General features: G+C 36.6%; 1 protein-coding gene across 2 annotated transcripts in view; it reads right to left on the bottom strand.

The window, feature by feature from the left end:
- The window catches only part of CARS1 (cysteinyl-tRNA synthetase 1), a 33276-nt gene that overhangs the window by 13522 nt on the left and 616 nt on the right, over positions 1 to 19138 (bottom strand). Inside the window, exons 2-15 of one of the 2 annotated variants that reach the window (XM_032188256.1) lie at positions 14225 to 14470; positions 10673 to 10764; positions 9753 to 9841; positions 9321 to 9417; positions 8761 to 8859; positions 7607 to 7756; positions 6492 to 6632; positions 5612 to 5700; positions 4407 to 4528; positions 2460 to 2572; positions 1925 to 2053; positions 1572 to 1701; positions 1162 to 1265; positions 74 to 171 (exon numbers count right to left, since the gene is read on the bottom strand). In XM_032188256.1, coding sequence (XP_032044147.1) covers positions 74 to 171; positions 1162 to 1265; positions 1572 to 1701; positions 1925 to 2053; positions 2460 to 2572; positions 4407 to 4528; positions 5612 to 5700; positions 6492 to 6632; positions 7607 to 7756; positions 8761 to 8859; positions 9321 to 9417; positions 9753 to 9841; positions 10673 to 10764; positions 14225 to 14470 — 1699 coding nt within the window. The remainder of the gene's footprint in view (positions 1 to 73; positions 172 to 1161; positions 1266 to 1571; positions 1702 to 1924; positions 2054 to 2459; positions 2573 to 4406; positions 4529 to 5611; positions 5701 to 6491; positions 6633 to 7606; positions 7757 to 8760; positions 8860 to 9320; positions 9418 to 9752; positions 9842 to 10672; positions 10765 to 14224; positions 14471 to 19138) is intronic. The other variant, XM_032188257.1, reaches the window with a different exon arrangement.

The raw sequence follows: 19138 nt of genomic DNA, 5'->3' as shown, positions 1-19138 counted from the left end.
TTACAACGAATATAAATTAAACATGCAGCTACACAACATCTATTCAGAGAAGAAATAGGAATGCTCCACTCACTTTTTGTTCAGCTCTGCTTCCTGATTTTCCCATTTCTGAAACTGGCCTGTCACATCAGTGGGAGCTCGAAGAATATCCTTCACATTTAAAAAGAATTCCTAAAGAAAAAGAACATAGTTCAAAACCTGTTTAGATTACACACAAACAGTATTTACTATAAAGAAAAAGCATTATTTCAAATTCAGCCTTGTAAAACTTGGTTTCAATGCTATTTTGGCTAGGATCTACTGAATGGCTCTCACAAGAGGGAAACCCCCACTTTTCACATAACTCTATAAATCACCATCAGACTAATTCAGTTCCGTGTGTCATCTCTACCACTGCCTGATACTACAATGATACTCTAACATTAAGCTGCTCAAATACAGTACCATTTAAAAAATAATTAGATAGGAGTTCTTATGTCAGATTTTTATGTGTTGCTAGGAATGGAAAACCAGGAATACAAATGGCTTCATAGAAAGGTTTTTTTTTCATGCAGGCATCCAGCTTGGTGAAAAGTCATTTTCTGTGTGTCCCAAGTCAAACATTTTACATAAATAGCAGAGTACCTTCAGCTAGAAAGACCAACATCAACAATCTCAAAATGCTGTACAGCCTCCTTGTGGGAAATGTGGGTTTAACTCACTGCTCTGAACTATGCAGGGATAGAAACTGTGCCTGACCCCTCACCTTACAGCTGGTAGGAATAAAATCAAATGTTCAATGTATGCGGCGAGAAAGACAACGTAGGAATAATATAGCCCTTTGTCAACATGTGCAAAGTCTGATCTGGTAGAGAGTGTCTGTTGGACTCAGTCCTATAAGCAAGCTAAACTGAGAAACTAATCTTGCATGTAAGTGCCAAAATGCTCAGAGATGTCAAAACTTGGACAGAGCACGCACCTGCAGAGAAATGTAGCCGTCTGTGGAATTTATGTGATTTGAATGTTCAATGGTTGCTAAAGAAATACTGTAAGATCACAAACGATGAATTCAGAAGGCAAACGACTGGGGATGCAGCCTGTACATCCTTGGGTTCTATTGCTTGAAACATGTTACAACAATAAAGTTTAGAGAGCTGGAGGAAGAATGGAAAGCTTACTTACATTCATAAACTTCTCATACTGAATAGCTGACTCCATGGTGTTGTTTGAATAATCCAGTGTATCCTTCCAAGAGTGCATGAGGAAAGCCAACCGTAACTGTCGTGCTATTAGGAGTTTTAAAGTAAACAAGGAAAATAATAATAAACTAAATAAAAGTATTTTTATGGCCTCCAATACTGTAATGGCTAATTACATAAGAATTTTTAGTATTCTTACTCTCAACACATCTACCAAAAAAGCAAGACTATTATTATCCATACAGCTACCAATGAGGAACAGGGTAGCTGTTCTAAAGTGACTGAAGAAAATACCTGCAGTCAGCCAATTTTGGAAACTCCATTATGAACTTAATTACCACAGTCATCACTCCAACTGTATCAAAAGTACTCAAATTCTGAAGTAATTTTTACCTGTATGTTTCTTCAGTGCATCTTTTATGGTGATAAAATTCTTCAAAGATTTGGACATTTTACAGCCAGCTATTGTTAAGTGGCCAGTATGTAGAAAATACCGAACCCAGTGATCATTTTCAAAGTATGCCTGCAGCAAAAACAAACAAGACTCAATGCTGTACACATATATACCATAAACTACAATAATTTAGGAATAAAATATTGAGGGGAAAAAAGTTATGCTTATACAAAACATGTAAATTTAAAAAATAACACAAAAAATAGATGCATTTGTGTAAGTTGCTGTCAAAGCTAAGCACATAGCTTCATCACTACAGAAACTGAAAGGCAGTGACAAACAGTTCACTGACCTCAGACTGTGCCAGTTCATTGTCATGGTGGGGAAATCGGAGATCAAAGCCTCCTCCATGAATGTCCATTGACTCTCCTAGAATGGATCCAGCCATTGCAGAACATTCAATGTGCCAACCTGGCCGGCCCTGTTAAAATAAAGACATTACTTGGCTAACGGTTAATTGTCTTCCTCTTCTGCCTATGTATCATTAGCTCATTAAATCTAGTATGTCATGTACATCCGTGATGCCTTAATTATCATCCTCCTTATTTTTGATCACATGGAAAGAAAAGGATTGAGAAATCTCTGTAGGTAAAGACTACAGAGAAATATAAGACAACTGACCAATATGAATCATCACAAGCCTGCACGCTGAATTCTGTTTACGAAGAATTGAACAGGCAGATTGAGCATAGCAACATAACCTACTATTGAACGTAAGACCCTCATAATCTAGATATTGATAATATGAGGCGAGCTACAGTATCTGTTTAAGAAAAAACATGCTATCTAATAAAGAGTAAAAGGTCTAAATCCTGTAATGTCCTTACCTTTCCCCATGGAGAATCCCATGAAGGCTCTCCTGGCTTGGAGGATTTCCACAAAGCGAAATCATTTGGAGAATGCTTCTCACTTAGGCGATCCGCTGAGATACTGAGGTCACCTTTCAAGAGAGAAAAAGTAAACATTGACATTTTATTTAAACACCAACATTATTGCTTTTTGGTCTCGCTATGCCTCACACCATGTGAGGTTAAAAAAAAACCAAAACACTCAGCACTCGAAAGTCCTTCTAATTAACTCTGACAATCCTTTGGTTTTTGATTAATGTTTGGTTGACAGGAAAGCTGACAAGTATCAGCTGCACTGCTTTCTAAGTTTTGACACGAGATTCATCTACATTCTCTCTACAGACACAATTCCAATATTCCAGCTGCAGAAAAAGAAATACTGAATAAATAAAAAATAACTCTGTATTTATAGACAAGTAAGATTGCAGAATCACTTCAAAGTTATAAGTATCAAAATTAAGACTAATTAATCTGTCTTAATATGCACACAGAACATGATCCTAGGGTATCTCTAGCATGCCCTGTCTAGGCTGCCTCACAGAATGGCTGGTAGCTGTTCCATATCTACACATTTACTGTTATGTTTTTATTATAGATGAAGTGTACATTAGTTGCTGTTAGCTCTTTATGATCTTTTGATTGGTACTCTCATTACGACATCTTTAAAATACTAGGAATTTATCATTTCTTCAGTACTGCTGAAAATTACAAGTGGTTAACAATACCACTTAATTCATGAAAACCAGGACAGAGATTAAAGCCAATCTTGTCAAGGGGAAACTCGTCAATTAATTTTGATGTACAGGTTGAGATACCTGCAATCTCAGTATTTTAGAATACTTAATTTTCAAAGTGCATAATGACAAGTAGTATTATACATTTTAAGTTTACATTAGATGCAACTTTTAAAGTTTAGCATTTCTGCTGCCTCTGCTAGTCAAAATGACATTATCTGTTAGGGTATGGACAATCATGACAAATAAGTCAAAGCAGCTAGGCTGACAAGAGATCTAGACATATGCATAGTCTCAATCAGTTACATTAATCATTCTGCTTCAGTTCGTATTTGCAAAAGCAGACAACTGTGCTTGTTTATGTGGTGGCAATGATGCATTCATGCTGCCACAAAGACAGTGGTTTAAGCTCACACCTTTTATTCCACATACATGTATATACAAAAAATCTCGGTTATAAGGGTTTCAAATAAGAAAAAAAAGTCACATTAAATTTTATGTCCCAGCTCAGATATTGTAGGTGAAATTAAGGTAACTAGCAAGTGTTATATAAAAACCTTTTAATATTCTTCTGATACATTTTGTGGATGATTTTCTACTAAAACAGTACAACCTTAGGAAGAGATAAAATGCTTAACTAATGAATCACATTTCATTGAGCTAGTCTGCTGTAAATGCTCTAATCAAAAGATCTATATTTGGATTTAGTTCAACACAAGGTCAACAAAATAAAGAGTTCTCAGTACAAGAGAAGAATGAGGAGAAAAGAAAAAAAAAAAATACACAAGACCAAATATTTGTCATAAAAAAGCCATAGCCTAGCAGGGAGAGCTTTCACCTGGCACGTGGAAGACTCAGCTTCAAGTCTTTGCTCCCCGTACTATGAAGCAGATGAAAAGCCAAATAACTGGGCTGTACTCAAATTGGACTATTCACAACCTCCTTAAGATAATAAATAACACACAATAAATAATAATGCCATCCTAGAATGAATAACATTTGTTGCTATTTTCCAGTTAAAAACTCAAAGTGCTGGCTCAAGAAAAAAAAAATTGAAAAGAAATCCCGAGGCAAAGGAAGTGAGCAGGTAGACCACTGAAGTCTGACAATAAGTTTGATTCAAACATCAGTAGAATCATTTGAAGAGATCAACACATCAGCAACTTAAGCAAACATTATTTCCCCTTTTTACCTTCACCCTCTTGAAGAGCTTTCTGATCACCTACAGCTTCAGGAACCAGCTTAGCATAGGAGTGTTTTTCACTGGAATCAAACTTCATAGTATCAAAGTATACAGATCCATTGGAAACATACCTGAAAAGTTAAAAATAATTATTTAGCTATCTTTCTACTGAGACTTAACTAAACTGTACCCCCAAAATCACTATCCTACTTTTTCTAGTGAACACACATACAGTATGGTACTGTTCACTGTGGTAAAGATGACTTAGGCTCACTTAAGTTTTAAGGCATTACCATAAAAACTTTAGGTAAGGCACTAAAGGTCAGAATAAAATTCAAAGGTAAACCTATTAATATATTTTGTTAAATTCTTAAATAGGTGAGACTTCAGACTAACAGTCTCCAAAAATACCTACAGCAATTCTGGTCCCTTCTAATATTTTGTAATAATATAATACGAATCACGTTTGCTTCAGAGTCCATTTGTCCTCCTTCACTTTGCTGATTTTGTCTTACCACAGCCATGATAAAAAGTCTGAGATGGAAGTTTTAGTACCACCATGAACACTAATAATTCAATGCAAATGATTTTGAACATTTTTTAAAAAAATAAAAGCATAGATTTCAGGCAAGAACTTGCAAGAAAAATTATAGGAGTCTGAACCACAGATTTGCTTTTTCACAATGAAAATATACTGAAAACTTGAGCCTAATAAGAGAAAGTACACTCAAAAATGTCAGTCAGGAATCTATCATGATATTAGGAGCTTCTAGAGTAGTAGCCTAACTTTCAAAAGCATTAGACAATCGCAGAATATCATTTTGAGAAGATTTTTTTTTTTACCCTATGTTATTTACAACTGACTTCCAGCAGTCCACTCAGTTCTGAAATCCCCTGCTGAAAGCTGGAAGTCAAACCCAGTTCAAGTGAATTAGGCTTTGACTATTTTTTTTATGGAATGAGGTTTTCACACTATTAATTTTAATAATCTAACTTGTTTCTTTGTAGGACATTACAAGAAGTATATAGTAGCACATTTTCACCAGGTTATACACAACAGAACTTGCATAAAGTAATGTGAAATTTTTTTACTGGATGAAACACTACTTATAGAAAAGAATATTGTTGCATATGAAAACAGAGAAAAGAGTAAGTGTTCACAGCAATCCAATACAGTATAAGCACATAACAAAAACGCTCAATAGTGAACTTACCCATAACCATTATCCACAATCTTTTTCACAAATGCCACAATTTCTGGCACGTATTCACTAACCCGCGTTAAAACATCTGGAGGTAAAACCTACAGAGAAAAAGTAGCATTTTATACTTAAACATATGTAAATATATATATACAGACATTCAAATACATACAATATATATATATCTCACATATTCATGAAGTGACTTGCTCAAAAGCAAGTGAAAGTGGAATCTAAGACTCCTACTTCAAGCTCTATGCTCTGCAACAATATGCTGTGGCATTTTTTTTCTCAGCCTCTAAGGCAATGTTATCAACACACTACTGCAGCAGATAGCCCCTATTCCACCTACTGCACTTCTGGCAGAACAGGCAGTGTGTCCCTTTGATTTGGAGGTAAATAAATAAACCTTCATTGATCTGATCCACTGCATATGACATAGTATTTCACCTGGAATAGACAAATCTGTCCTTGACTTTTGTCACCACCATACAATTTAAAGAGTATTCAGTAGTCAATCTACATGCTTAGGATGATAGGGTTGTCCTGTGTAGCAAATGAACTACCTGAAACTTCCAGATCAGTTTATATGATTATAAGCCCATTTTAGTCTAAGAGGAAAGATGGAGTGTACACACCAAACTTATGTCCAGGTCACTGGCACTGGTAACACGCATAAAAGTTTTAAGATTGCTGGGATGAAAACAGAACAGGTGATAATTTAATAGCTACCTATTCACGTTAAAGACTAAAGGAAGTGTATTATCAATACCGTCGAAATACAAGGCTTTTGAAAGTTATTAAAGGGTTTTATTGTATTCTGGGTATTATGAGGCACAGCACATACACTTTCAAAACAGAAAAAAATGTTTTTGTTTTGTTTTTTACTTACGTTGAGAGCTTCCATATCTTTATGAAATTCCCCTTCCCAGAATTTGGGGAGCTTTGAGAATATGGAATTGTCAGTCACCTGACTGCCAAATTTTGTGTCCAACCAGTCAGACAGCAAATCTTTGGCTTCTTCCAACATTATCTATAAAACAATTATAAGTGTAACTGATGAAAGACTTGTCCTGTTTAAACTGTGCTGAAAGATCTTACTCTGAGCAGATAGGTTCGCTTAAGGAAAAAGACACTTGGCTATGAATACAGAGTAATCTGTGCTTCTATCACATTTTTATCACATTGTCCTTTATATATATGGATGAAACATGCAGAGGAAGGAAGACAAACTGGCAACTGACATCTGTTTTGATATTGGTCACTTAAATGAGCATGTGAAATTTATGTTGTAAACACTGAATGGGATCTGCAGTTACCACACCACCCATTCCCCCGCCCACCCCTAATTGCTGGACAATCCTAACAGAACCCTTTCTGTGCACATCAGTAAAAAGTGTTTGAAAGACTGATTTGAACCTCAGAAAGGATGCATTTCTCAATCCTATCCTAAGAGATGGATTTTTACTTATTTACTTATTCACAAGAGCATATAGCTCAGAAGGTGTGATTGTTTAGATTTTAGTTGCTTTTCAAGTTTTTTGAGGCCACTATGCACTTTTATAAAGACTGCTGATTCTATAATAGATGGATTTTTTTTAAGGTGAGTGAGTGAGAGGTACTTCTCTCATACCCTGTGCTTCCTGCAGTGACAAATACGACAAATTATCTAAAAGCAAGAAAAGAGGAATGTGGAAGCCAATTACTAAAAGCTAGCAATTTTATTGCCTGACTCGAATACCAAACCCCAATAGTGTCAACAGGATTATTGTTGCTAATTGTAACAGTCTTTGGGATAAAATTTATTCTGAACATAATTAAGTTTTATATATTTTTTTTCTCTCATCAGAGAAACTTTTGTGTAGAAAACCACACATAGTGGAATGTCATATATGGTTTTACAACAATTTATAGTACAACCCCTACTGAAAACAATTTCATCCACCAAAATACTATTTGAAAGCCCTAACTATTACAAAAATCACTTAAAAAGGAGCTCAAACTGACCTCATGACATCTATTGATCTCTTCTGCAGGGAGTTTTGCTTGCACAGCTGCTTGTAGAGGGTCAAAAGCAGACTTCACTGCATTTTGAATTTTTTCCAACATTTGCTTTTTATCTGGGTCTGTTGTCTCATTTAATTTAACTGAAAAGAGCTACAATCAAAAGAAAAGGTTTAAAAAAAGCAACTTTCAGTACAGTAGGGCTGTGTTCCACACACAACATATTATCTTAACCATACAGAACCTTGCTTTTGATGAATAATATGTTATGCTTTGATATCAGACTACTATAAACAGCTTTGATATCAGACTACTGAAATGTAAACACATGTATTCACTGGTCCAAAAAATGTATTTATTTTTTTCAAAAATTTTATGTCACTAAACCTTAATTACTGTTGTTTAGTAATTTTTACTTTCTATACAGTTGATCATTTCAATTACATAGTTAATTATCCCAAATCTGAAATGGAGAAGATCTAATGTGAAACACAAAGAGATTTAAATGCTGTGCTTAGAAAGCATGTCAGGCAATGACAGCTGGGCAAAATTTCCAGGCCACCTAATTCCCAGGCCTGTATTTAATTCATCAGACCAATAATCCTTTTGTGATCTGTAGTTCTAAAATGATCAAAGAATCACCTTCCCCCACTTTTAGTCCAGCATACACAAATTATTAAATCCCTTAAGCTTTCAAGACTTTTTGCTCTTTCCAAGGCCATCAGCGGTACAAAAGGAAAATTTCACAGAAATCTACAGCTTTAAAATATTGTGGACCACCATTTGAAAATCTATTATAAAAGGCTACTTTTGAAATTTGCATTCTGACAAATATACAAATGTTTTTTGATTTTTTTCCCCCACCATATCAACACCATTATATATGTTTACATATATTGTATAAAATGATATACAAACAACTCTTCTAGACATAAAAAGTCAGGAATGCTTTTTACATGGATGGTTCTTGTCAATTCTAAAATCAGTGATAAGCTATTCCAGTAACACTTCTAATTTGTGTGATAGCAGTTCAATAGAGTAAGTGAAACAAGCAGAAAGTTTAAACTAGCAGCAAAGTCAGAGACATTTTTTAGATGCTTTGCTATATTACTGAGTAAGAACATAAGACACTAGCAGGGATTAAGTATTGAGCCTACCTCTGAGGCAGTTTTAACATCTTCAAGTAGCTGAGCTGATGTTATTTTGTTCTCCCTATACTGTTCAAAAAGGTAATTCTGTCTTGCTCTCTTGATGATCTACAAAGCAGAAATATGGAAATATTCTTGTGAAGCAGGATAATAGTTACAGAAAACACAAATAAAATCTAATGTTATTAGATATAAAAAGCTTTTAAGGATCCACACAAATTTAACAAGATGCAAGAACCACAAGCAGTAATACAACTTAAACACACCATATATAGTTAATTAGCTAGCTCAACAGAATTAATTATGCATGTCAACAACAGACAGTGAAAAAGGCAAATAAACAAGTTATCTTCATAAAATGTTTACTCTTCATAATTTATAACAACACTCGTTTATGTATGAGTAGTTTGCTAGCAGAGGAGAGTCACAGAAATCAATGACTTTGTGTACAAAATACATCTCAGTAAGTATATTATTCATCTTGGCTTTCCAAATAGCAATTACACATGATTCTCTGACTTCCATGCACAAACTACAGTATTTTAGATTACAACTTAAACAGGCCTTACCTTATCATCAATATCTGTAATATTCATACAATAGAAAACATCATATTTAAAATAATCCCTGAGGATTCTTCTCAGGATATCAAATGAGATGTATGATCTAAAAACAACAGCAACAAAAATTAGTTTTAGTGTTTAGTGAATACGTCAAATGTGGTTCTATTCCATGCAAAAACTACTTCAATATCTGTCAACAATTTTATAGCAGTTTCAACTCTCCCTCATCCTCCAGCAAGTTTTCCCTCACACCATGACATACCATAATATGCTTCTAACCTTAAATCTTGATCATTGAGACTAACAAGACCATCGTCCAGTAATACACTTATCTAAATAAAGTACACTTTTCTCCTTAATCTTTGCTTACTTATACGTGCTATTACTACTTCTATCAAGAGCTGTTATTACTTTTATCAAAATAAGCAACTACATTACCTGGCATGTCCCATGTGAGAAGCATCATATACTGTTGGACCACAACAATACCATGTCACCTTTTTTCCATTCTGCGGCTGAAATATTTCCTTAATTGAAAGGGATGGTACAGTGAGTAAGAATTGAAGACATGCTTTCAGCCAAAAACACCACATTTGGAAAATCAGAACATGAAAAACATGGATTATATTTTTTTGTTTTTAAAAAAACAAATCTTATTCCACTCATAGTTTTACTGTAAGAAAAGATCATCGCTAGCACTTAAAAGAGAACATAAGCCACCACACCCTGTTATCTGCACTCTTATCTATCCAGATACTAGATTACTAAGATTTGGATTAGGTAGGCCATTGTTCAAGCTGCGTTCACAAGGGAAGATCAGGCTTTCTTTTGCATTGAAAAAGGCTATACAGTATTGCCATTTCATATATTCTTGGATATAACATACTGTGTGACATTATTATTCCTAATATTTCCTCTCTTCCCCCAAGAACCTTCAGCCAAGGCCACAGGAGGTTTTACCACTCTGTATTACAATAATATAATTTGCAAGATTTTTTTTACACAAGCGACATCTAAAGAAAGAAACTATGATTTTTATTTTGTTCACACTGCTTATGCTTACGTGTTTTACAGTTGAACCACTGGCTATTTTGCATGATAACTTGCTATTGCATGTTACATATTAAGCAATACACACATGCATACACACACTTGTATATTTATTGTGTATATTGTAGCACTTGCCTCAGCAAACACACTTGACCGAGGCAGCATTTCTTTCACCTGCTTGTCAGAATCCCACAGAATAAACCCCAGAAACCTGTGTACTAATAAGGAAGACACTTAAGAAGAAAACATTTGATTAATCCTCTGTTTGCATTTTTAAGAAGATCCTCATTTTTCTTTCATTTAGTCACCTTATTGCGAGTCAGGCTGTTGTAGAGGCAGAGTCTAGAATATTTTGTCCCTTCAGGGGGAGTCCAGGGGGGCTGCATACGCTTGCCTTTACCTAGAGAAAAAACAATTTAAATAGAACTGAAAATATAAACAGTTTTACAGTACAACATTTCCATCTTATCACATCATTAAGTTAGTTCAAAAGAAAAATATATATATAAATTATACAAAACAGCTCCAGTCTTAGTAATCCAAACTACTTTTGTTAGAGCTAAAGCCACTAAAAGATTTCAATCACTTATTTTCCACCCTCTGCCTTGACACACCTATTACCTTTGATTCGAGCAACAGTAAAGAAAAGGGTGTAAAAGTGAGAACGTGCAATCAGTCAAAGCATTAACAAGAGCTTTGAAACTTAATAAAACACTAATAAAGTGTTATAGCAGTCCTGGGCTTTCTGCAATGCTTCTGACATCTATACTGTGATGGCATATAGATATCATACAGAGAATTTGCAAAAAAAAATCTCCAGAGACCAGACTTAATCTCTAGAGCCAATATTGACAGAGTTTGTGTACTTAGCGTGAGAGGGAGAGAAGACCAAAAGGTTTAGAAAGAGCCTCAGCTTTTAATCATAGGTGGTTGCTATGTACACAAGGCATTTCTGAGCGCTCTCATTTACCACAAATATGTTCCAATTCATCGGCAGGTTAAATTTTGCCATTAAGGAGAACAGATAAAAATCTGGGTAATCAGTGATAATATTCAAAAGAGATGGGAAGAACTGTAATTGCTGTTCTTTGGGGAATTTCAACATTTTGAAAACTGCCTTTTACCTAAATACGAACAGAAGTTTGATACTTTTTAACTTAGTAGAATTTCTTAAACAATGTTACACATACACAAATAGTGTAACACAAATTACAAAGCAAAAGTAAAGTGTTGTCAAAACAGAAAGTTTATATTTCATCGCTACATTTAAAAGTATTCTTTGCAACTTTTTCATTTTTTCCTTTGGCTTTTTTCTGCGTGAACATCACTGTGATAACTGTGTTCAGAAAAAATCCGATTTCAACAAATCAGTGTCCACAGAACTAAAAGGGTTTATTTTAATTCATCACAACCATCATTTTAGATGGCAGGACAGTAAGCCAAAGCACCACACTTCAAAACACTGAAGACTCACTCAACATGAAACACACTGTATGTGGGTGGATGTTGGACACTTTTCAGTTTATTTTTGGGAAGGTGGCATATCCCTTTTGTGCTGCTGCTCTCAGCTCTTCTACTCTGCTGCACGAACAGTTTGGGAACATGCAGGCTTATTCTTCCATTTGTTTTCTTTTCAATTTTTAACACAATTGTTAAACATGTTTTCAAAGAAAGTATGGGCATGTCATCTGTCAAAGAGTTGCAGTTTGGTATGCACAGGGCTGCTTGCAGCTGTAATGATGTTAAACTAATCCTCACATTAACCTGGAATGGAAGCAAAACAGGAAATTTAAAGATACACCAAAGGTACTAGGCTAATACATATAGTACTGCCTTCAGGTATTCTCATGGTAGGTATTTTAACCGCAATTAAAATATTATACAAACTATTTGTTTTGACAACAAAATTTCCTTTCTGATCCTGTTTCAGGATGCTATTCATTAATTCTGTTTCCCTAATATCCTCATATTAAAATTTTGACAGAAAACCTACAAGTAACATACATTTCCATGGTATAAAAAAAAATAAATAATCTCTTCCTCATCATCCTTTTTTGAGTAACTGCCTAAATAAGAAAAAAAAAAAAAAAAAAAAAAAGTAGAAAAGGAGTTCATTTAATTTGCATGCTACAGATCCACAGAAATGTGTGTTTATTCTAAATAGTTTATGGTATGTTACTGACCAGAACAGTTCAAGTGCAGTAGACGTCTATCCATAAATCAGACCAAGGTATGGATTTGTTTACTCTTTGATTTACAAAGATTATTCTGGTATGCTTAATTGTGGCTAATGTTTCCCTCAGGGAAGGAAGCCTATGTGGGTTAGTCTAATAAAAGATAAGTCACTAAAGCTTTTTTTTCCTTACAACCGCACTGAACACAAGGAAAAAAACAAGCTCACAACAACAACAACAAAAGGATAACTGACCCCTAAAGGTCTCAGTTTGTGATTTAAGTGTCATACAGATATACAGATATGGATATATGCATGTTTTATATATCCACATGGATACCAAGGGCAAAGTAAAGGCATGCTGTTTAGTCTGCTCAAAGGCATCCCTGCCCGCAGTAGTCTTCCCATGGCTGAACTGAGGTTCATTTGCTCTAACCCACCTCTGGGGCTCTCAGATACATCCAAAAAAATACTGTTAATATATCCAAGGCTTTAGAAGCATGGTGGATCCATGCATTATTTCATCCTGAACATTGCAGAACACCATCTCAGGACTTTGGATAAATATGCACAGATCAGAAAATCAGAAAGCTAATGAGGCAGCTCTTCAGAAAGAGAGACTTAACACTGCAGATTTTGTGGACAGGAAAAACTGAAGCCTTTTCTCTGGTTGCCCCACCCTGATCCATGACAAACATTCTGCAGACAAACCATAGTTAGTGGTGTTAAATCTGCTACCAGAGCCAGCAGTACAGATGAGATCCCTTCCCTGCTGGAAGAAAATCAATAGCCAGCACAAACACATGCAGGCACACACAAAATCTACTCTCAGCAGTCTGATTTTAACTGCTGGTCTGCTAGGAACTGAGAACGCATATGATGACACTGTGTAAGAAGATGGCATTGGAGAAATATTAGTCAACTGTCAGCCAAAATGACAAACACATTTACAGATATTGCAAGCACTATACAACAGCTCTGTGTTATTATTATTAATTATTTCATGACTCCCTGAGGATGGGTCTCACTATAAAGTAATGAAGCTAGGCTAGCTCACTGGAAATCATGGCAGGAGTGATGCAGCTCCCAAAAATGCCAGTACCCATGCTTACTCAATAACCTAGATCAACCGGTTAGTATTTCCTGAAATCATCAGCAATCCCTAAATTACCAAGGTTAAAAAAAAAAGAAACCCAAACATTCAAGTCTTAAGAACCCCCAAAAAATCAGTTTTAATAAAATAACCTTAAGAAGCAGCATGCAGTTTACTTTTTTATGAAATTGAACATTATACAAGAACTATTTAGTTACTCCCACAGGGGGGGGAAAAAAAAAAAAAAAAGTGGATTGAGAAAATCCTGATATTTTAGGCAACAAAGCAAAACCCACATACCCAGTTACTATTCAGTAGCTAGCTTTTTAAAGAAAACACAAATAATCAAATTCTGTATATTGAAGAATTTTAAAATCAGATGTGGAAACAGAGCTGTAACATTCAAATAGTTCAGGATCCGAGTATTACACAGAAACAGTATGCAAGAAGAATTTAATAAGCTTGAATACAAGTGGATTGTCAAATTGTAAAGTGTGCAAGAGTATGAAAGGGAACTTTTAGGACTGCTCAGCAACAAAAATCAATACAATGTCAGCTAGTCTATAGCCTGGCCATCAATTTCATATTACTCACTTGTTTGAAGTTTACAAGGGTCATTTTTTTCACTGCTGCCATCATAGATTGCTTCTATGTGTCTGTACCACCGGACAACATGGAAATACTGGTCCACAGGTGGCCCCGAAAACTTTCTGAATACCTCCACATCTGCATGTGAAAATGTGAACCCCTGGATATAACTACGAGTGCTCAGGTACTCGTTCAAAGCCTTCACCCTGGCTTCCTCTTCACTAATGCTCAGAATAAAACTGTAGCTGGAAGCTGTAAAGACAGAGGCACAGGACATTTGGTCAGCATTAAAAGAAGGAGATTCCATGACCAAAATATATCCTTACATTATACATCACCCCCTCTAAATTAGCTCTGGCAACTGACAAGAAATTTGAGGAAAATATTTTTAATACAAGACACTGAACAACTAGATATTTCCTATTAATAGGATTATGTTCACACCATGGTAAGTTTTTGGAGAAGTCTTTACAAAAGTAGTAAGGACAAAAGCACAGGTCCTTTTCATGAAGGAATATTAGCTACTTGAAAATGGAGAAAAATCTCCATGCACAACAAATTTAACAAGTCTCTTTTCCATGCTGCTAAAACACTCATGCAGCAAATATTTACATATAATTAATATTATACGCTGCGGATAGGCTGTGGATACTTCTACTGAGCTGAGCACATCCTGAAGTCTTTACAGGACTGGTGCAAACGTGCGAGCTCCCAGCGCCACATCAAGTTACTCCCACTTGCTCCAACAACTGCGAACACTTACGCTGTTGCTGTATAACCCCACATTTTTCCTCGACCACCCTCTCTCCTCAGAGGCATGAGTAACACTCAGAGAATACAATGAAGGAAAGGAACAGGCAAGATATTAGAACATGCTTCTCCCTCATGGTATTTTAACGCCATGATTTCTTTGGTACACAGGCAATGCAGGGTTAATTACTCCTCTTCTTTGCAAATGCAGGAACGTCTTCCTATGGAGGAAGCAGCCGAAGGGTTCTGGTAGGGATGCTCACAGTAATAGCACGTCTTGTGCAAGTCAGTGGGTACAAGGCCTAACACTGGTGTTTCCCTACGGTGATTCAACATCTGTAACTCCGTTGATGTTCAAAGCAAAGTAAACATTAAACCAATGTCCTGCTTGGGTACTCAGCCAAGAGAGTAATTTAAGACACAGTCAAGGACATAGTGCAATAATGTGAGAGAGTGGCAGTATCAGAACACCTGTCCCTGCTCCCAAAGCCCATAAGGAACCGCTGTTACAAGTGCTGCTTCTTGCATTGGTAAACACCTTTTTCTGCATACCAAAGGACTGGAGGTGCTCTTAGAAAGGGAAGGTTGAACAGGGACAGGGGAAGAGATGGTTATATAAATCATCGATATCATCACTTAGGACTTTATGAGCAGCCCATTTCCCATATGGAAATCAATTGAAACATCCTAGTAAAAATTAAACAGCTGCTCTCAAGGAGAACAGGAACTCAGATAAGAGGGAAATGGCAGCTAGATAGCAAGTACATTTCTGTTTGACTCTTGAGCATTACTAAGTTAAGTGGCATATCACTTTAGAGGTAAGCAGAACTAATAAATGAACAGTGATAGAAAAAAAATAAAATCAAAAGGTCACAAAAGATATTTAAGATTCATACACTAATGCCAAATCAGATTTATGTAAGTTCTCAATCCTTCTTAAGGGCTATCCATGCAATTGTTCATTAAAAATAAGGAATAAAGAGTAAATAATGGTTCACGGCTAGACCTTACGGGCTAGTCTTACCCAGCTGAACAGGATTCAGCTTTGGCTCACATCGTTAATTTTACTATAAACTGTTCAGTTTCCTAAATATTTACTGATGTTTATCATCACAGGACTTCACATGTTTATACACATAAAATAGTTTGAAATTGTTATGTTCATTAACTACAGAAACCTAAGACATACGTGAATTTTGCATCCATGAATCATGAGGGAAAAGCCCCCACCTCCCACCCCCAAATACTGAAGGAATAATCCATGCAGAAATGAAACTGTATCTCAAAGAAAAGATCTTTAAAGATCGGTTGCAAGGAAAGCAACCCTCCACTGGCAAAGTATTATTAGGGTTATTATGACCATTAATCATACTCCAGGCTGCTAATGGGAAACAACTCAGTGTATCTGAAACAATGTAAGTGCTTTCCAACCACATCTATAAACCGATCTAAAAGAGAAGTTGTACAAACTAACACACAAATAAAAGAAATATGACAGAACCTATACATGCTACATTTAGTGAGGAGAGGTAGCAAACACTGCCTGTGATCGCTGGTACCAGTTCAGCCCTGATAAGCAGAGCAGACAAAATTACTTTGAACACTCTTGGCGTATGCATTAATACCTGAAATTATACAGTTTGACGTTATGTCTCGGTGTAAGAGCAGCAGACTTTAAAGTGCAACACATCAAAGAAACCAGTTAGCCCAGGGGACCTCATAGGAGGATGTCTTTTTGTTGAGACGGATCACTGACTCAAACTCATCCCGAACTCCCCGCCTGTGATTACACACCGGGCAAGAGCCACGCAGCACGAGCACACCTGGGCAGATGTTGGAGGGTTTCTCAAGGTGCTGCAGCAGCTGGGCCACAACAGTCTTGAGCTCCCAGCAAGCTTTCTGCACAAATATGAGTTCCCCACGCTGGTTTCACAGGCTCCACTGAGCTCCAAACTTCCTTTTCTAAACTGATGGCTGTTTCTCAAACCATGACAACTAGCATACAGCTAGCAGGGTTGTACTCAGCTACGCTCCAGTCAGACTGAGAAATACAAGCACATCTGCTGTGTTGGAAAAAGTGCTGAGTGATCAGTGCCAATGCGAGCATCCCATTTCAATATATAGAGAACAAAATCATTCCCACTGCTGGCATTCATGTGAGTAGCTCCGACTTGGATTGCACTAACAGAACAAAAACTCTTCTTCTGAACCACAGGGCATTCTCCTGGGAAGAAAGAATGAATACAGCAGCACTGTATTTGGAAGGCAACAAACCACAGGGAGGTAGTGTCACTTCTTTATGTGAAAGAACTCAGTCAAAATTATCTTTACATAGAAGTCTGTTCCAGCTTCATTGATATCACTACTAAAAACAGGAGTAGAAAATCCACAGCTTTTTTTCCTGTGATTTACATCCTGCACGCTCAATTCCTGCCCATGAGTCTCACAGTACCTTTAATTCGTAACACACTCCCACTGAAGAAATTTCCTGGTGTCTCTTAAGTGCTTCATCCCCTCTCCCCATACACTTCAGTATCTCCAGCCTCTCTTATATCTCCAACCCACCTTTGCTCAGTCTGGCAACCGCATTCAAAGAGGCATCCCACTGTTGAATTTAATACCAACTGATGGATTCAAAAGCTACTGAGGGAGAAGGGTTAGTGGACCATATAGGACCAAGTCTCCTAGCCCGCCTGCTTTAGGAAACTAGGCTAAAAATCAGCCTCTCTCTTGAATCATCCTTTTTTCTTTCCTCCTAAAACAAAAATTACAGTTGCTGCTACTCAACAGCATTAGGAAGTGTCTTCCTGACAGCAAAAAAAGCAGGAGTACCACAAAGCTGTTGCATAACGCTCGTTGTTAACTAACGTGAATGGAATGATCCAAAGACACCAAGACATCACTCAAGGGCAGCCCCATTCAGAAAACAAGCACTGAGCATGAGTCTTGGAGAGGGAGCAAAATAACCTTCAAAAATCCCAAGAATGAATATTACTAATGTGACACTCTCCCAGCATTAAAATGTTGTTTCCAAAAAATTCCACTGCAGACATTAATACAGTTCTCATACAGTAATTACCGGTGCACAGTTTGGACAATATAATTTGTCACACATTCTTCCTTCCATATACAGAATGCTTTGTTGACTGCTGGAGGACACTAGGAATTTGTCTGGAAGACTGCAGCAACACGCAGACTCAAAGGCATAAGATTGTTTCTGCATTTTATTTGTAAATAAAACAGCTTTCAAAGTTGACAATGCGAAACCTACACAGTATCAAATTTGATGGAAACTGTTCTCTTTTATTAACCTGAAAATGAAAAAGAAAACGTTCTTCCAAAGAGCTATGTTCCTTGAAGGAGTTGACAGCAGAGTAAATACAAAAAAGCCATAAAGCAGGCAGTAAACTAGATTAAATAAAAACAGGGAGTTACTTTGCTTCAGGAAAAAATTAGTCTCCCTGGGCATCCCTGAACCTGCTAACCTTGTCAGTCATACTTAGAAGTCAGCTGAAATGCTCCAGGATTTCTGCAGACACATTCTCTAATGAAGACCCTTAAGCTTTTCTGAATATTTCTTTTCCAACCAGGCTTTCGCAAAACAAAACGATTAATAAGAGATAACTGTAACGTGTCAATATTACTGTGGTCTTAAACTGGGGAATAGGTTATGGCTCGAAACTAGAGAGAAAGAAGAGGACTTTTCAAGACTCACACAGTGGGATCAAGAGGCTTTTAGCAGAACTAGGATTTTTAGGATGGGAGTAGCCTGCCACAGAAGAGCTTCTCAGTCCTGTTCACTTCGGCCCCCCTCGTTCCACTTTCATTTCTCCCAAACTGAAACCAAATGCAATAGTTGCAATCCAATGGCTACTTGCCCATTAAGTTTAACTGAAACATTTCTTAAAGTACTCCTGAAATGAGCCTTTGGTGTCCTCCCACTAACACCCCTTAAACAAAATACTGATGATACATCTGAGGAAGACAGTCCTTTGAAAAATACAAGTATTTTTGGACTCTCTTGCACAGGAACATTACCTGCGATAAGCACATAGAAAAAAGGGACAAAATCTTTGAATCTACAGATCCTTAACAGGAATGACAGAAATGTCTAAACCCTTACACACCATGATGGTATTTCACACTTGTACGACTGGTACGCCAAGTTCC

This window comes from Aythya fuligula, chromosome 5 (genome assembly GCF_009819795.1).
Source record: "Aythya fuligula isolate bAytFul2 chromosome 5, bAytFul2.pri, whole genome shotgun sequence".
Lineage (NCBI taxonomy): Eukaryota > Metazoa > Chordata > Aves > Anseriformes > Anatidae > Aythya > Aythya fuligula.
This window is presented reverse-complemented; position numbering and strand designations above follow the sequence as displayed.